Genomic DNA, 15,701 nt, shown 5'->3' on the forward strand with positions numbered 1-15,701 from the left:
GTGTAAATGGACCCTTAAAGGAACTTCTTAAGGAAAAACTAACAGGTCTGTGAGAGCCAGGATTCTTGATTTGTTTAATAGATTCTGTCTCTCACAGGTAAAGTGTACCTACGATGAAGATTACACCCCTCTCCATTCTTTGTAGGAGGGAAAACTTGCTAAATCAACAGCATATCAAATACAGTGGTACCTTGGTTTAAGAGTAACTTGGTTTAAGAGCATTTTGGTTTAAGAGCTCACATTTTTCTCAAAATTGTAACTTGGTTTAAGAGCATTGCTTTGGTTTAGGAGCTCTCTGTACTGGTTGGGGGTGCGAGTGGGGGAGGGGCATGGTCTGCATAGCGGGGTCTACAGCCCTGTACTCTGACCCAGGAAGTCTACCTCACCTTCCAAATCATGGCAGATCCACTTCAGGCTTGGGCTCACATCAGGGGACAGGACTGTGGAGGTTATCTCCATAGCTGTAACCCCTCTCTCCCCAGACAGAGAGTGCTGCATGTATGTGCCCACATCTGTCCTGCTCATTCCTTCCTGCCCCCTGCAGTCTCTGTCCGCCCTTGTGTTTCCCATCCTCTCCATTACTGTACAGTAACTTATAAAATCACATATTCTGCTGTTTCCCATTGTTTGTTTCATCTGTTTTACATGTTATTTAGAATAATAAATCATTATATTTGGGGTGAGGAACCAATTGGCTGCATTTCTATGATTTCTTATGATAAAATGTGCTTTGGTTTAAGAGTGGATTTGGATTACAAGCGCGGTCCCAGAACAGAATTATGCTCCTAATCCAAGGCACCACTGTACTTATTTGCCCCCCTGTATATATTCCTCCAATCCATATCCCTTATAACATCCTATCCATTCTCTTTTTTTCAAAGGTAAACTATTTGGGGTGCAGCCATGTCCCATCTGGGTGAATATAAAGTATAATATAACTTTGTGCTCCCTTTTTCCCGCTGTAAGTCACAGTATAACTTCTCCATTGTATTTGCCTGGGTTCCTCTCCCTGTAATGAAGTGCTATAAAACATTTACACATGTAAATGACAGACTCTCGGGGGCTTATACTTCTAATAAGAGGGGCCGTGTTTTAGGTTGTAGCCTGCAGTAATGGATATAAAGCCTCTGAATCCACCTATTGTTAGCTTATTACTTGGTAACACCGACCGGCGCATAAGCGAATCTACAGTCATTGCTATAAAACTTCCCGTCAGGACGTCCCTCTGGATAATGTCATAAAACCCAATTTTTACAGCCTTTTCTTTTTAGTCGACCATAGATCAGACAGCTGCATTGAGTTCACTGTAAAGAGGAGGAGTCGCAGAGAGGAAGAGGAGGAGAGGGCAGGGGCTCTGCAGGTCTATGGGCCGGAGTGACTCTGTGACCAAATAACCATTAATGGCTACTCAGGAGGCTCAAGGACTATTTAGCAGGATTTTCAGTTTCTAGGATGTACAATGAGGTGGATTTTATCATCCGCTTTGTAACGGCCTTATTGTCATTGGCGTCGAGTTCAGATCTGGCAGCAGAAGCTCACAGTCATTTGGCAGAGGAGACGTTTGGCCCATTGACAGTATATAGACCTGGTGGTTGTATGAGAGCAGCCAGCATGCGGCACAATACACAGTCATACATTATAAGAAGGTCATTGTGGGAACGTTCACACCGAGCGTCAGAGTGGGTTGTAGTTTGTGCATTTACGAAGAGGGGGGGATGTGTTTTGGAGCCGTATACATATATATATTCACCTATTCGGCACCCAAGGATGATCTGCAGCGCCTTACAATATATACTGTGTGCGGTGTGACTATAGTGACTTTGTGCCCCCCATACAGTGCCAGCCACAGCGTGCTCTCCAGAATGACTCCTGGTCACATACACTGTGCCCTAGTGACACCATATTGTTTGTTACAACATCCTTTGTCCTCTACTGTCACCCACAGACCTACCCCCCCCCCTATTGTCAGTAATAATGTCCTCTATCACCTGTGCCCCCTCTAGTTTCAGTATGGCTATATTCCCATGCTGCCTACCACAACTCCTCTTCTATTGTCAACCACAATCTACACTACTATTAAAAGCCACGACACCCATATTTTAAGGGAAGTTTCCCCCAATGGTCAGCCACAATGCCCCCTATTGTCAGCCATACCCCCCCCCCTAGTCTTTAGCTACAATGGCTCACCTAGTTTTGGGGGCCCATTGTCACATTGCCCATCTACTATGTAACATCTCTATTCCATGCACATCCCCAATGTGAGGACAGCTGCCGGCCCTCAGACATCACTGTACACCCCGGATACAGATCATTGCTTGACGCTAATAAAACCTGATTTAACTGAAAATTTTTAGAAGTACAGCGAATTAATTTACATCCCGTAATAAACGCGACCATAAAAGCTGACATATGGCCGCGCAGACAGATCATTACTACGACCATGGACGCGTCCTGGCTTAATAAAATACATATTTTACCTAACCTACTTAAAAATCTTATTTTAATGAACTTTTCCTTCCTTCCTCCCAGGATTTTCCCATAGTTTATATAGGAGAACGGGAACTCGTGGAGCGTCGCTCTGTATCCAGGGAAATTAGCTTTTAAGTATGTTCCTGGTAAAAGAGATTAATTCCATGGCTGGGTCTCCGGGGGTGAGGAGGGGCCGCAGTACCTGGCAGACAGGCCATTCTGCTCAGTCATGGGGCCGCCCGGGCCTAGTGATCAGGTAGGCTATATACCTGCCCACAGCTCAGTACACACTCACATTATAGGGGGCGTCAGGCAGAGATTTATTGTATTCTGACCTTGTGGCAAATTTATAGCCAACGGGGGATAAGTAACAGAAGGCTACGCGTCATGTGATGCCATATGGACTGCGAGGACTGTGAGATGAACGTAATTATTCTCTGTCCTGTTAGTAACGCCAACAAAGACACCAATCATAATATAATGAAAAGGTTGACAACTTCCTGATATACTTGCTCCTTGTTGTAAGGCTAGAGCTATATGGTGACGTGTGTTATGTGACAGCAAATCACGTCTAAAGTCATGTGATGTAACCAAAATATTTTTTTTCGACTTTTTTATAGTTGTGATTTGGTTGTTAACAAACAACATGGATCCAATTATTTTCAAAAAGGATATTTACCATTGTGCACACTGTGGATTGTGGCCATTTATTTTTTTTTATCAGCAGCTTGTTACTTAGGGCCTGACATTACACTGTAAGCGAGTGCTGATCTGCTAGATCTGCCATACACGGCCAGATTATCGTTAGTGATGTCCGTGCAGCCCTTGCTTTGTTGTAAAAAATAATAAAGAGATGTACTTACCTGTCCGGGATCCCCCAGTGTCCTGCTACCTTGTTTTTGTGTTCCCTGCTGACTGCAGCCGCCTCAGGGACTTCTTATCCATTCTCTGAAGTCACAGGCCGCTCAGCCAACCACTGGTTGTGATGGGACAATGCCACAGTCAGTGATTGGCTGAGTGGCCTGTCACTGTGGTGAGCGGAGAACACAGTAACAAGGAAGCAGGACACCTGTATAACCTTTATTTTTTTCTTTACCCTGGCATTAGCCGTCGGCCACGCATCACTATTACATGTAGCAATGTGTGGCCGGCGGACAATTTTTTTTAAACATGTTAAGGAACAACGAACAACCGATAATCGTTTCTTCAGCTGGTCGCTGTCTTTACTACACAGAGCGAATTAGCCTGATTCGGCAGATTATCTCTTTGTGTAATAGGGCCCTTATTCTACTTCTTCCTATTCTATTCTGTGCAGAAAACATGTTGGAAATAGATTAGTCCCATTAAATGCACCTGAAGTCCGAGGATCCTGTCAGAATTTCTGCCGCCTATTTCACATTTTTTCTACTGGTGGAAAGATACAACACACTTTTAGTAAAATAAAAGAGCTGTGTTTGGTATTGCAGCTCACTGGAGTTGGGTTAAGATTTGAAGTAGAAATAAAACTTTTGGAGATGGAGGAAAAGTTTTTAGCTGCAATACCGAGTACTTCCTTTAAACAAGAGTGGCGCTGCTTCTTTATAACCTAATTCGTAGCCAGATTTCTAATATTCTTAGTGTTCTAGAAGTAGTTTTTTTTTTGGCTTCCTTATTCCACCATGTAAGAATAAATATTGGACCAACATTCCATCTTTTCAATGTGTCCTCAGAACGCCGCTGCAAATCCCTGCGACCAGAGATTCGTCTTCATAACCCTTTGGTGAAGAATAAAGCGCCAGCCCGCACTCCACTTGTAAAACCAGTTGAAGCGCTTCCAGTTTACCTGGCACCAGTCGCCTGTGATCCGGTCGGTAATGAGGAGGCAGGGGCAAAGGGGAGATGTTAGGAAAATGATTCCCCTCCTCCTCCTCCCCCGTTGCTAATTGAAATGCCTTGAAGTCAGCAGGAGCAGTTTTTATTCCAGACGGATCATTTCCTCATTAAGGACGGCCATTAGCATATGCATCCCCCCAGCTTAAAGGCAATTATAATCCGGGAAAGTGACAGGGAGAGGCTTTTGAATTTGGCTACAAATGAGAAGTAAAATTCCAAAAATATCTTCAAATTTTCAAAAACTGACCTGATGCGTTTCAAGTGGAAAAAAAAAATCACATAGAAAAAAAATGTTGAAGTAATTAAAACTTTAAGAGGAGATTTCCTGTCGCGAAGGGGAAAAAAAAAAATTTGCTGGCGTTCTGTACGGGATATTTGTTTGGGAGGCAGAGAAGGAGGACGGGGATGTGTAACAGATGCTTTTTCCCACCTCTCTCCGGGAGCGAGATGGGATGTGACAGGAGCCAGGGTCTCACAGAAGCCCCACACGGCTGGCCACTGGAAGACTTTGTGTGGCTAATGGGCTGTCATTGCTGCCGTCTTGGCAGTGCCAGCACCTTGGATGACCCGTCTGGGGTTAATTTCCTCATTATGGCACAGTGTGCGGTCGTGCCCCGATCTTCCCTCCTGCTGTACCGTTCCCAACAATTGTGGAGCGCAGACTACGGATGATCGCCACTCACCCAGAAAAAAAACAACAACATATGCTAAGTGCAGAGCGGTTACAAAGCATGATTGGCACATGGAATGCGAGGAAAATGCACGACCGTCAATCGTCGTAATATTCATACAATACAAGGTATCCATATGCGGCTGAAGGTATAGGGGGACAATGGAGTCTCGCTGAGAGACGACCTTGTGAATGCAGTGAGGGGACAAAGACAGCCTGACGGGCTGAATGTCCTGGAAAAAACTATGTGCCCCCTTTATATAACTCTTTTTGACATTTTGATTGATTAACCCGCCAAAATCAAAATATCAAAAAAAAATATATATATATAAAGTTATAAAACAAAAAGAAAATTTTAAATGAATGACATTAAGATACATAACTCAAATCAAACAAAACATAAACGAAATCAAATTAAAGAAAATATCATAGAGACGACATGTAAATACATCTGATAAGCATCAAATGAAAAGAAAATATCAAATAAATTAGGAAAATATATAAAATAAATATATCAAATATAATAAAAAGATAAAGTAAATAAAATATGAATGAAATAAAAAAAAAATATATAAAATATAATTAAAGGAAAAAGTTAAAGGAAATAGAAAATAAAATATAAACCGAAAAAAGAAATGAATATGATAAGTAATATCAAATAAATGTAACTAATACAATTTTATGTATTTAAAAATTTAAACACATTTGGCATGTGGCTACTATGACAAAATTTGTAAGCTTTGTATTATTGTAACCTTAAGGACTGAATGCTTTTACAATTTTTACAAGATGTCTGCTTGGTGTCAGTGAATGGAAGCATTCATTGTATACATCCAGAGGCTGAGATCTGCTCCTCACCATGTCCTGCTAACACAGATATAGGACAGTCTATGAGAGCACTTTCCTGTACAGAGCCATGTGTAGAAAAAGTGGGCGGAGATAGAACACTGTTTGGCCAATCAGATCACAGAGATTATTACAGCAGCAGTAGTGGAGTGTTCTGAAGTTGTGGGAGGTAGTGACCGGTTCAGTCATGTGAGGATGGTAGTAAGTGCAAGGTCACGATAAGAGGAGGGAAACTGTAGTCAAGGGGTAGGGTCATCCTACTGTTTGAATTCTTGAAGTTATAGTGTAAGTAGTTTAAAGGGATAGGTGATGTGTGTCTCACTGGTGGGGGTCAGACTGCTGAGATGCCGATTGATCATGAGAACAGTTTCCTGTGACCCCCTGGTCGAAAACAACTGTGGTCAACATGTGCGCTGCAGCTGCTTTTAACTATAGAGGTTTGATAGAGGAAGCGGCATGTATTTGTATCAGTTTTATTATGTACTTTATTCCACATGAAATAACAGTCCTGAAGCATCTTTTTTCAGAACTTTGGTTTTACCGTTTCTCTGGTATCCCTCCTGGAAACGTACAGATAAATTAACAATTAAAGGAGAAGTCTGTTGAAAATTTTTTTAGAGTTATGTATTTCCCCCAAAAGTTATACAAATTACCAATATACACTTATTATGGGAAATACACATAAAGTGCTTTTTCCCTGCACTTACTACTGCATCAAGGCTTCACTTCCTGGATAACATGGTGATGTCACTTCCTGGATAAAATGGTGATGTCACTTCCTGGATAACATAGTGATGTCACTTCCTAGATAAAATGGTGATGTCACTTCCTCGATAAAATGGCGATGTCACGACCCAACTTTCAGAGCTGTGCAGGCCGTGGCTGCTGGAGAGGATAATTGCAGAGGGACACTGAGGGACACAGAGCACAAGGGGGACTCTGAGCATCCCTCTTCCATCATCCTCTCCAGCAGCAACAGCCTGCACAGCTCTGAGAGTCGGGTCGTGACATCACCATTTTATCCAGGAAGTGACATCACCATTATATCCAGGAAGTGACATCACCATGTTATCCAGGAAGTGACATCACCATGTTATCCAGGAAGTGACATCACCATGTTATCCAGGAAGTGACATCACCATGTCATCCAGGAAGTGACATCACCATGTTATCCAGGAAGTGACATCACCATGTTATCCAGGAAGTGACATCACCATGTTATCCAGGAAGTGAAGCCTTGATGCAGTACTAAGTGCAGGGAAAAAAGCACTTTATAAGCATTCCCTGTAATAAGTGTATATTGGTAATTTGTATAACTTTTGGTGGGCAATACATTTCTCCTTTAAGCATTACCGTCTCCCTTGTCAATAGGATCTGAACCTACACAGTCCGACCCTGTCAGATCTGATTGAAGTCCGTCATTGTGGAGTGACACAGTCCATTGACAAGGGCAGCAGTTGACAGCTTATTCATATATTTCCAGGAGGAATAAGAGAGGAACAGCCCATATGTAAACTTATAACAAAAGATGCATGCTATTTCATTGGGAATACAAGTTTTTTTTCTTCCAACCAATCCGTAAATGAGAATACAATCCTAGATTATTACTAAATATCAGTTCGTAATATTTAATATATATATATTTTTATTTAGATTTAGTTTGGTGGTTTAAACCATTACAACTTTTTCGATCCAGACATGTCCAGGCCTTCTAAGCAATCCTCGTATAACTTTTACAGCCAACCTGTTTTTAGTCCCGGGCTCTACATATAGGCATGTGCTTTTTTGTGTGTCAATTTGGATCTGATTTCGACTTCTGTCCTTGTTGGCACCAATGAGAAATCTATATGTATCGCATTACCTATAAAGAGGAATCTTAGGAAAGTTGGTGGATAATAGGGAACGTGTGTTTAATCCCGACCCCAGGGCTACTAACACAACGGAGACACCAATAAACCCAGAAGAGCATCCAAGGCCAGACCCCGAGCCATAGACGTCTGTAGAACATTGGAGGAAACACAGAATATTCGACTTTCCTCCATTAGAACACAGAGTACATGTTTATTCCCATATGATGTCTGCAGGTAATTATTATAACTGCATTTAAAGTTGAGTTCTGTATCCAACGTGGCCAAATTTTTTGGGTGTAACTGATCTTCAAGTTTGGCCACAACTTTCAGATTGTCCACCCTTTGCTGCATCCTCCTTATCATCACAGACAGAACAGTTAAGCCTAGTGGCTAGAATGAAAACTGTAAGAATTCAGGATTATTTTATAAGATAGTACAAAAAATTGAAAAAATAAATAAATAAAAATTCAGCGAAAACTCTCAAAAAATCTAAAAACCTTTTGGCATTGTTACGCCATAAGCTATGCTGTTTCCATAACATCCAAGCTAACAAAACAACAATGCTCGCTGTTCTACGCTGTTCACGTAACTACTTGCTGTGGAAGTTACGTAAATTGTGTAAAATAGCTTGTTTGGCTGTTTTTAGCTTCTTGACCACTTCCAATGATCACAAGAATCTAGAATTGGACCAGTCGGCCCTTGATCTCAACATATGTGGATATGCCATAAAGGTCCAGATGGAAGAACCCCTAGTTTATATTACCATTATAGAAAAAAGTTATATCGTGCTTAGCTTAGCGGGAACACAATGGGTCCAATGACGATGTACACGCAACCCATGGACGATGCCTTTTTACTGAGGTTGGCATGACTTTAGAGTGCGGTGTATTTTATGGACCCTCGGACCACCTGTGTTCTGTCTGGTTACTGCCCATGAAAAGGCTCTACAGATGCCGTCTAACAATGTACAAAGCCCCTAAACCTTGGCTTTACAGACTATAATGCCTGCTATTAAACATGAAAGTCCGTCGCTTCTCCCCTTAAACGCAGCAGAAGTGTACGAGAGCTCGGGAAGACGTCTATAAACGGGGCGATTACAGGCTCGCCTGACTTTGATGTGAATCATATATTGTAGGAAAATCAATCCTGTATGAACAAAACCTTATTCATGGCCAAATTTCCATACAGTAATAGTAGGTTTTACATGTGTATGCGCCTTTCCACCTCTATGGACAATACTTACTTGTTAGAAAGGTTCCTTGTCAATAGTCCATTCACAAAGTGTCCTTCCTGCTGGGACCACCATCAGCGGCAATCACTATAGAAATCTGGCAGTAAGGGCCCTATATCATCATCTGATTGTTGGTTTAGGTTTGGGCGCCGACCGTGCATCGATACTCTAATAGCGATATGGGGACGCTGGCTGACAACTACCCAAACGCTTGATATCTTACCTCTCCCCGCTCCGGGTCTTCTCTCCTGTGCTCCGCAGCTTCCCGTTCCGGGGGGCTGCAGCGCCTGAGCGCCTGTCAGCTGACAGGCCACTCAGCCAATCACAGGCCACAGCAGACCTGTCCTGTGATTGCCTGAGCAGCTGCCGCTGGGTCCGGAGGCTCCGGAGCACAGGAGAGAAGACCGGGAGCAGGGAGAGGTAAGGTATCAGGGGTTTGGGCAAGGGCTGCATGGACATCGCTAGCGATGTCCATGCAGCCCTTGCTGCCCGATTATCTGTCTAATAAACAAGCGCCTATCTAGCAGATCGGCACACGTTTACTAAAATGATCGGGACGTAGTTGGCCCGTGTAACTGTACCCTAAATCTTTCGTTTCCTGCAGTGCCACCACAGGAGAAGTGAAGTATTACACAGTGTTCATTCAAATCAGTGGATTGTCTATGTTAGAGAACATATGCAGTTTCATAAGGCAGAGGGATGGAAGATGACCCTAAAATTACAGGTAGGTGCCAATATCCCCAGTGTAAGGTTATAGAGGAATAGAGGCACAGCTATAGGGGTAGGTATGTTATTGAAAGGTATATCTGCTGCATAAGGGGGGGCCTTATTATAGGGTTTGTATTGCATCCAGAAGCTTAATGTAACACCTCGATAGAGAAAAGATGGGTTCTCCCTATAGACATTAGATATTGTTTTGGATCCTGTTGAAATGAGGATGAGGAAGAATTTCAACAAAAGTTGCAGGGAGGTGAAAGTCACTGAAGTGTTAAAAATGGGACGCAGGATGATTTTATGAAATGGACAAAAGCTCTGCATGAGGCTTCAGCTTGTATGTGGATCCATCAGTCCGATAGCTGAAGGCTCCACGGGAAGCAGCAGTCAGAAGGATTCCTGTATGGTTTAATGTCAGCTCTTCTGCAGGTTGTGTGCCGCGCTCTGTGCAGCAGATACCTGCGGGCCATGCGTAACATTCTGGAATAGAATCCTCTTAAGGTCACTCCATAGAGGCTCTGGTATAAGATCGACTTATGAGAATGATGCAGGTGGCACCTAGTGTGAGCAGAGGCAAACCACAGCTATCTATATACTGCACAACACACAAAACTATGACAGGTTATACAGGGACAGTATTATAGTAGTTATATTCTTGTATATAGCAGCAGTATTATAGTAGTTATATTCTTGTATATAGGAGCAGTATTATAGTAGTTATATTCTCATATATAGGGGGTAGTATTATAGTAGTTATATTCTTGTATATAGGAGACAGTATTATAGTAGTTATATTCTTGTATATAGGAGCAGTATTATAGTAGTTATATTCCTGTATATAGGATCAGTATTATAGTAGTTATATTCTTGTATATAGGATCAGTATTATAGTAGTTATATTCTTGTATATAGGAGCAGTATTATAGTAGTTATATTCTTGTATATAGGAGCAGTATTATAGTAGTTATATTCTTGTATATAGGAGCAGTATTATAGTAGTTATATTCTTGTATATAGGAGCAGTATTATAGCAGTTATATTCCTGTATATAGGAGCAGTATTATAGCAGTTATATTCTTGTATATAGGAGCAGTATTATAGTAGTTATATTCTTGTATATAGGAGCAGTATTATAGTAGTTATATTCTTGTATATAGGAGCAGTATTATAGTAGTTATATTCCTGTATATATGGGGCAGTATTATAGTAGTTATATTCCTGTATATATGAGCAGTATTATAGTAGTTATATCCTTGTATATAGGGGGCAGTATTATAGTAGTTATATTCTTGTATATAGGAGCAGTATTATAGTAGTTATATTCTTGTATATAGGAGCAGTATTATAGTAGTTATATTCTTGTATATTGGGGCAGTATTATAGTAGTTATATTCTTGTATATAGGAGCAGTATTATAGTAGTTATATTCTTGTATATAGGAGCAGTATTATAGTAGTAGTTATATAAGCCAAGCCAAGGGGGCTTTCTAGTCAAGGAAACCACCTTCCAACAATCCGCAGTCAAAAATGACCGGACTTGGGAAGTACCACAGACAGCTGTTTCGGGGTATTTGCCCTATATCAGTGTGGAGCAGGATTATGACTAGTGGGAATTGATCTCCCTCCCAACCATCATACTCTTGAATATACTTAGACTGTACACAGGAGGACTTCACATCACTAAGTAGGACTGAAGGAAATTGGTTGCACCAGAACTTTTTAGGGACTTCATAGCAAAAGGTGAATAAATATGCAAAAGCTGATTTTCATTTTCTTTTTAAAAATATATGTTTCTGTTTCTCTTTTTACTTCACCAATTTAGACTAGTTTGTGCAGCTGCATGACACACAATTCAGATTATAATGTAATGGATATAGGAGCTGTATTATAGCAGTTATAGTCTCTGGTGAAAGGGGTGAATAAGCCTTGGAAATAATGTGCAGACGCGATTCCAGTATCTGTGGCCGGTCTGACAGGTTCAGTATTGGATGACAACAGTCCTGGGGTTTATTCGAGGAGCAGGACAGGAAAATAACGATTGAAATGTCTTGTACCCATCGCGGCTGCAGCAGGAAATCCCAGAGTAGGTTATTATTTCCACAAATATCCTATAAGGCTGCAGTCACTCTGTCCAGGCCTAACCCAGTCTCCGGTCCCTGGGGCGACAGAAAAGTGAAAATACACTACTTTGGTTTCATTATTTTAATAAATACAAAATATGACTCTTCTTCTGTATTCTGCGCCTGAATCTTTCCGGAATCGACCGTGGTCAGATATAATTGTATATTCACTTAGGTGCTCAGGGGCATCTTATATCATTTTGGGTTTGCATTGGAAAACATATATATTTTCTGCAGACAGGAAAACATTCATATAATTCTGAACAGTGTTTGTGGTCACATGAGTATATGTCTTTTTTTTTTTTTTTACTTTTTTAAAGATGTGCCATCTCATAAGTGAAATTCTTTTCTTTTTTTACTACTTTGTCAGCATCGGTGCAGAGATCCTGGTGGCACGGCCTATTTTTCAAAGCGATGTCTGGTTCCTGTGCTCGGCGCTGGTTACTCCATGTGCAGCAGGCCCTCTATGCACTGCCGCCCCCTGTGTAATGATATCCCTTCCTTTTGCCGACACGCCTCCATTAGAATCAAGCATCGCTGCTTCACCAAAGGGAGGGGATAGTGTTACCCTGGCAACGCCGGGCCTAGTGCATAGAGCGGCCAATGTACATGAAGAAAACAGCATTGAGCGTGGGAACCAGGCGCCATTTTAAAAAAATGGTACGCGCCACCGGAATCTCTGTGCTGGTAAAATGATACATGGAAAATCTCTATTAAAATCAATGGATAATTTAATACCGTTCCTAACTAGTATGGAATCTAGAAGGCATCATGGCATATGTAAGGAACATGGTGGACAGAAGCAGGACTATTCTTTTCTCACAGGAAAATAGAAAGTTGGCTGACAATCTCATTGGGGGCCATATTGTTGTCACTTGAGTTAAGTTTTACTTATTATTAAGGGACCCTATACAAAGCCCTCTGGTAGGCCCATCAGTATCCAGTGTGTTCTCTTCGCCTCCTGTCACCTTGTGTGTCTTTCCTCATTCCTGATCTAATCATCAATATTCCATTTAAAAATCAATCCAGTTAACAGTAACACATTTTATTTCTTCTCTTTTTTTTAAGGAACTTGATGCCTCGGACTTTAGACGGACAGATCACAATGGAGAAGACGCCAAGTTACTTTGTGACCCCAGAGGCACCAAGACGAATTTACAACATGTCCAAGGACACGAAGCTTATTGTGGTGGTCAGAAATCCAGTGACCAGGGCCATCTCTGACTATACACAGACACTGTCAAAAACTCCATCCTTACCCACCTTTCAAGCATTGGCCTTTAAAAACACTAGCATGGGGACAATCGATACCACCTGGAGCGCCATCCGTATTGGTATCTACGCTAAGCACTTAGAGAACTGGCTCCAATACTTCCCTCTCTCGAAATTTCTCTTTGTTAGCGGGGAGAGACTTGTCAGTGACCCCGCGGGGGAAATGGGCCGAGTTCAGGACTTTTTGGGGTTAAAGAGGATTATAACAGATAAGCATTTCTTCTTCAACAAAACTAAGGGATTTCCTTGTCTAAAGAAGCCAGAAGGAAGTGGCAAGCCAAGGTGTCTGGGCAAATCCAAAGGGCGTCCCCACCCTGATATAGATAAGACGCTATTGTTACGTCTTCAGGAATTCTACAGACCATACAACATGAAGTTCTACCAGATGACCGGCCACAACTTTGGCTGGGACTGATGTTTTTTATTGACTGGATTGGCATCTTTTATATGACAAAAAGGGGGCATTTTCTTGGTTCTGCGATGCATCAACCATCTACTGGGACAAGCAGGCCAAAGTTCCCCCGGGGGTAGATGCCCATTAGAAATTCTAAACTCACAATCACTTTTGCCCACTGGTGGACTTGTACGAGTTACTAGATTGGGCATAGGGCATTTTTTTTTTACTATTGTAATTTGTATTTATATCAGAGTGAACGTTATATATACCTATGGTGTAGAGACCAATATTTCAAGCACAAGTAATAAAAACAAAAAAAGGAAATGAAGACAACAGTGTGTCACATTAAGGGGGTTGTATCACTTCCTTGATGGGAACTTTATTAGTCCTCCAAAAACATAAAGGGCAACAATCCTAAGAAAACCCTACATTTCTCATATCAAGACAGTATGGGGACCCAATGCTTGTTACCACTCCTCCCCTCCTATTCTTTTTAGGGTTTGGGCTCTCCTAAGTAGGGTATGCAGCATAATAAATTATTATAATAGTGGAGTATAAGAATTCTTCAAGTTGTGGTCATCGTGTGGTGGACCCTCAAAAAGCTGAGGTCACCTCGTTTGATTGTCTGGTGGATCCCCCCAAATGTGACCCTTAGACTGATAGTTTGGTAGATCCTGCCCAGAAGTTAAGGTCACCTAAACTGATAATGTGTTGGATCCCCCAGAAGTCCTCCCAAAAGTTAATGTAGTCAAGTATGGTGGTGATAGTATGGTGGATGTCCCCAAAAGTTGAGGTCACCTAGACTGATAGTATGGTGGATCTTTTATAAAAGCTGAGGTCACTCAGGGTAATAATATGTTGGATCCTCTCAAAAGTTGAGGTCACCAAGGATAATAGTGATGTTGAGTCCCCAAAAAGTTGTGGTAACCTAGACTAATGGCATGGTGGTCAACTAGACTGATAGTATGGTGGATCCTTCATAAAAGTTGAGGTCACTCATTGTAAGGCTGGGTTTACACACATTTTTTACTCAGTATTTTGGTCTTAATTTGCAACGAAAACCAGAAGTGGGTTAAAAACACAGAAAGGCTATGTTCACACACCATTTAAATTTAGTGGATGGCCGTCATTTTATGACAAATAATGGCCGTTATTTCATAACAACAGACGATTGATTAAAATAACGCCAATTATTTGCCATTAAATGGCGGCCATCCACTAAATTTCAACAGTGTGTGAATATAGCCTATCTGTGTTTTCCATCCACTCCTGATTTTGGTTGCAATGTGAGGACCAAAATACTAAGCAAAAATACTGTGTGTGAACCAAGCCTAAGGCCAAGTTCTCACTGAGTAAGACATCGGCCGTTCCGTGACACAGCCGGTGTCAGAGAAGATCATTCCTGCCTGAAGATCTTTACTGCCACTGAATTTGCATGCGGGCGCATCCGTGCACGCCCGCATCCAACTTCTCCGCTGCACACAATGGAGCATGCGGCCACAGCTGCATGCTCCATTGTGTGCACTGACAGGTTTTCTGCGGCCGCTATTCACTGAATAGCGGCCGCAGAAAACTGACATGTGAGTTTCTTGCGGCACCGCTAGGTATCCCGGTCAGAATGTATACCATGTGTATTCCCTTCCGGACAGGATTCCCTCAAGTGCTGCACTACGTAAGTACCGTAGAAATCACAGCCATTGTTACAACGCCCGTGATTACTACGGTACTTACATAGTGTGAACATAGCCTAATAGTGTAGTGGATGCCCTAAAAATTAAGGTCACATTCAATAATAGTGTGGTGGAGCCCCCCTAAACGTTGAGGCCACCTAGACTAATAGTGTGGTGGTCACCTAGACTGATAGTATGGTGGATCCTTCATAAAAGTTGAGGTAGTAGATTCCCTTCAAACATTGAGATCACACAAGGTGATGTGTTTGGGATGAGGTGACATAAGGGTTGTAGTATGGTGGAGGCCTCAGTAAAAACATTGTGGATCCTCCCCAAACTTACAAGGTTAATAGGGTGTTGGAACCCCACAAAAGTTGGTCACATAAGAGCATAATCTGGTGGCTCCCCTCAATGCTGGCTATAATGTGTGGCTAGGAATACACAGACTCCCATCCACTTATATGGCACTTATTGTTGCCAGTCAAAAATACTACAATAAAAAACAAGCGCAGCTGAAGAAGCCTTTGTATAATCGCAGTCATCCTCATTATCAATGCTCTCTCCATGTTCCTTTCTTCCTATATTCGCACC

At 41.8% G+C, this 15,701-nt stretch overlaps 1 protein-coding gene across 4 annotated transcripts in view; it reads left to right on the top strand.

Annotated features, from left to right (window-relative positions):
- HS3ST6 (heparan sulfate-glucosamine 3-sulfotransferase 6) overlaps positions 1-13,887 on the top strand; it is a 47,197-nt gene extending 33,310 nt beyond the window's left edge. The window contains exons 1-2 of one of the 4 annotated variants that reach the window (XM_069982088.1): positions 9,588-9,662; positions 12,840-13,887. In XM_069982088.1, the coding sequence (XP_069838189.1) occupies positions 12,847-13,458 (612 nt within the window). In that variant the 5' untranslated portion in view covers positions 9,588-9,662; positions 12,840-12,846 and the 3' untranslated portion in view covers positions 13,459-13,887. Of the gene's footprint in view, positions 1-9,587; positions 9,663-12,380; positions 12,459-12,839 lie in introns of those variants that run through there. The other 3 variants (XM_069982086.1, XM_069982089.1, XM_069982087.1) reach the window with 3 other exon arrangements.
- The last annotated feature ends 1,814 nt before the right edge of the window (positions 13,888-15,701 follow it).

Source organism: Dendropsophus ebraccatus, chromosome 9 (genome assembly GCF_027789765.1).
Source record: "Dendropsophus ebraccatus isolate aDenEbr1 chromosome 9, aDenEbr1.pat, whole genome shotgun sequence".
Lineage (NCBI taxonomy): Eukaryota > Metazoa > Chordata > Amphibia > Anura > Hylidae > Dendropsophus > Dendropsophus ebraccatus.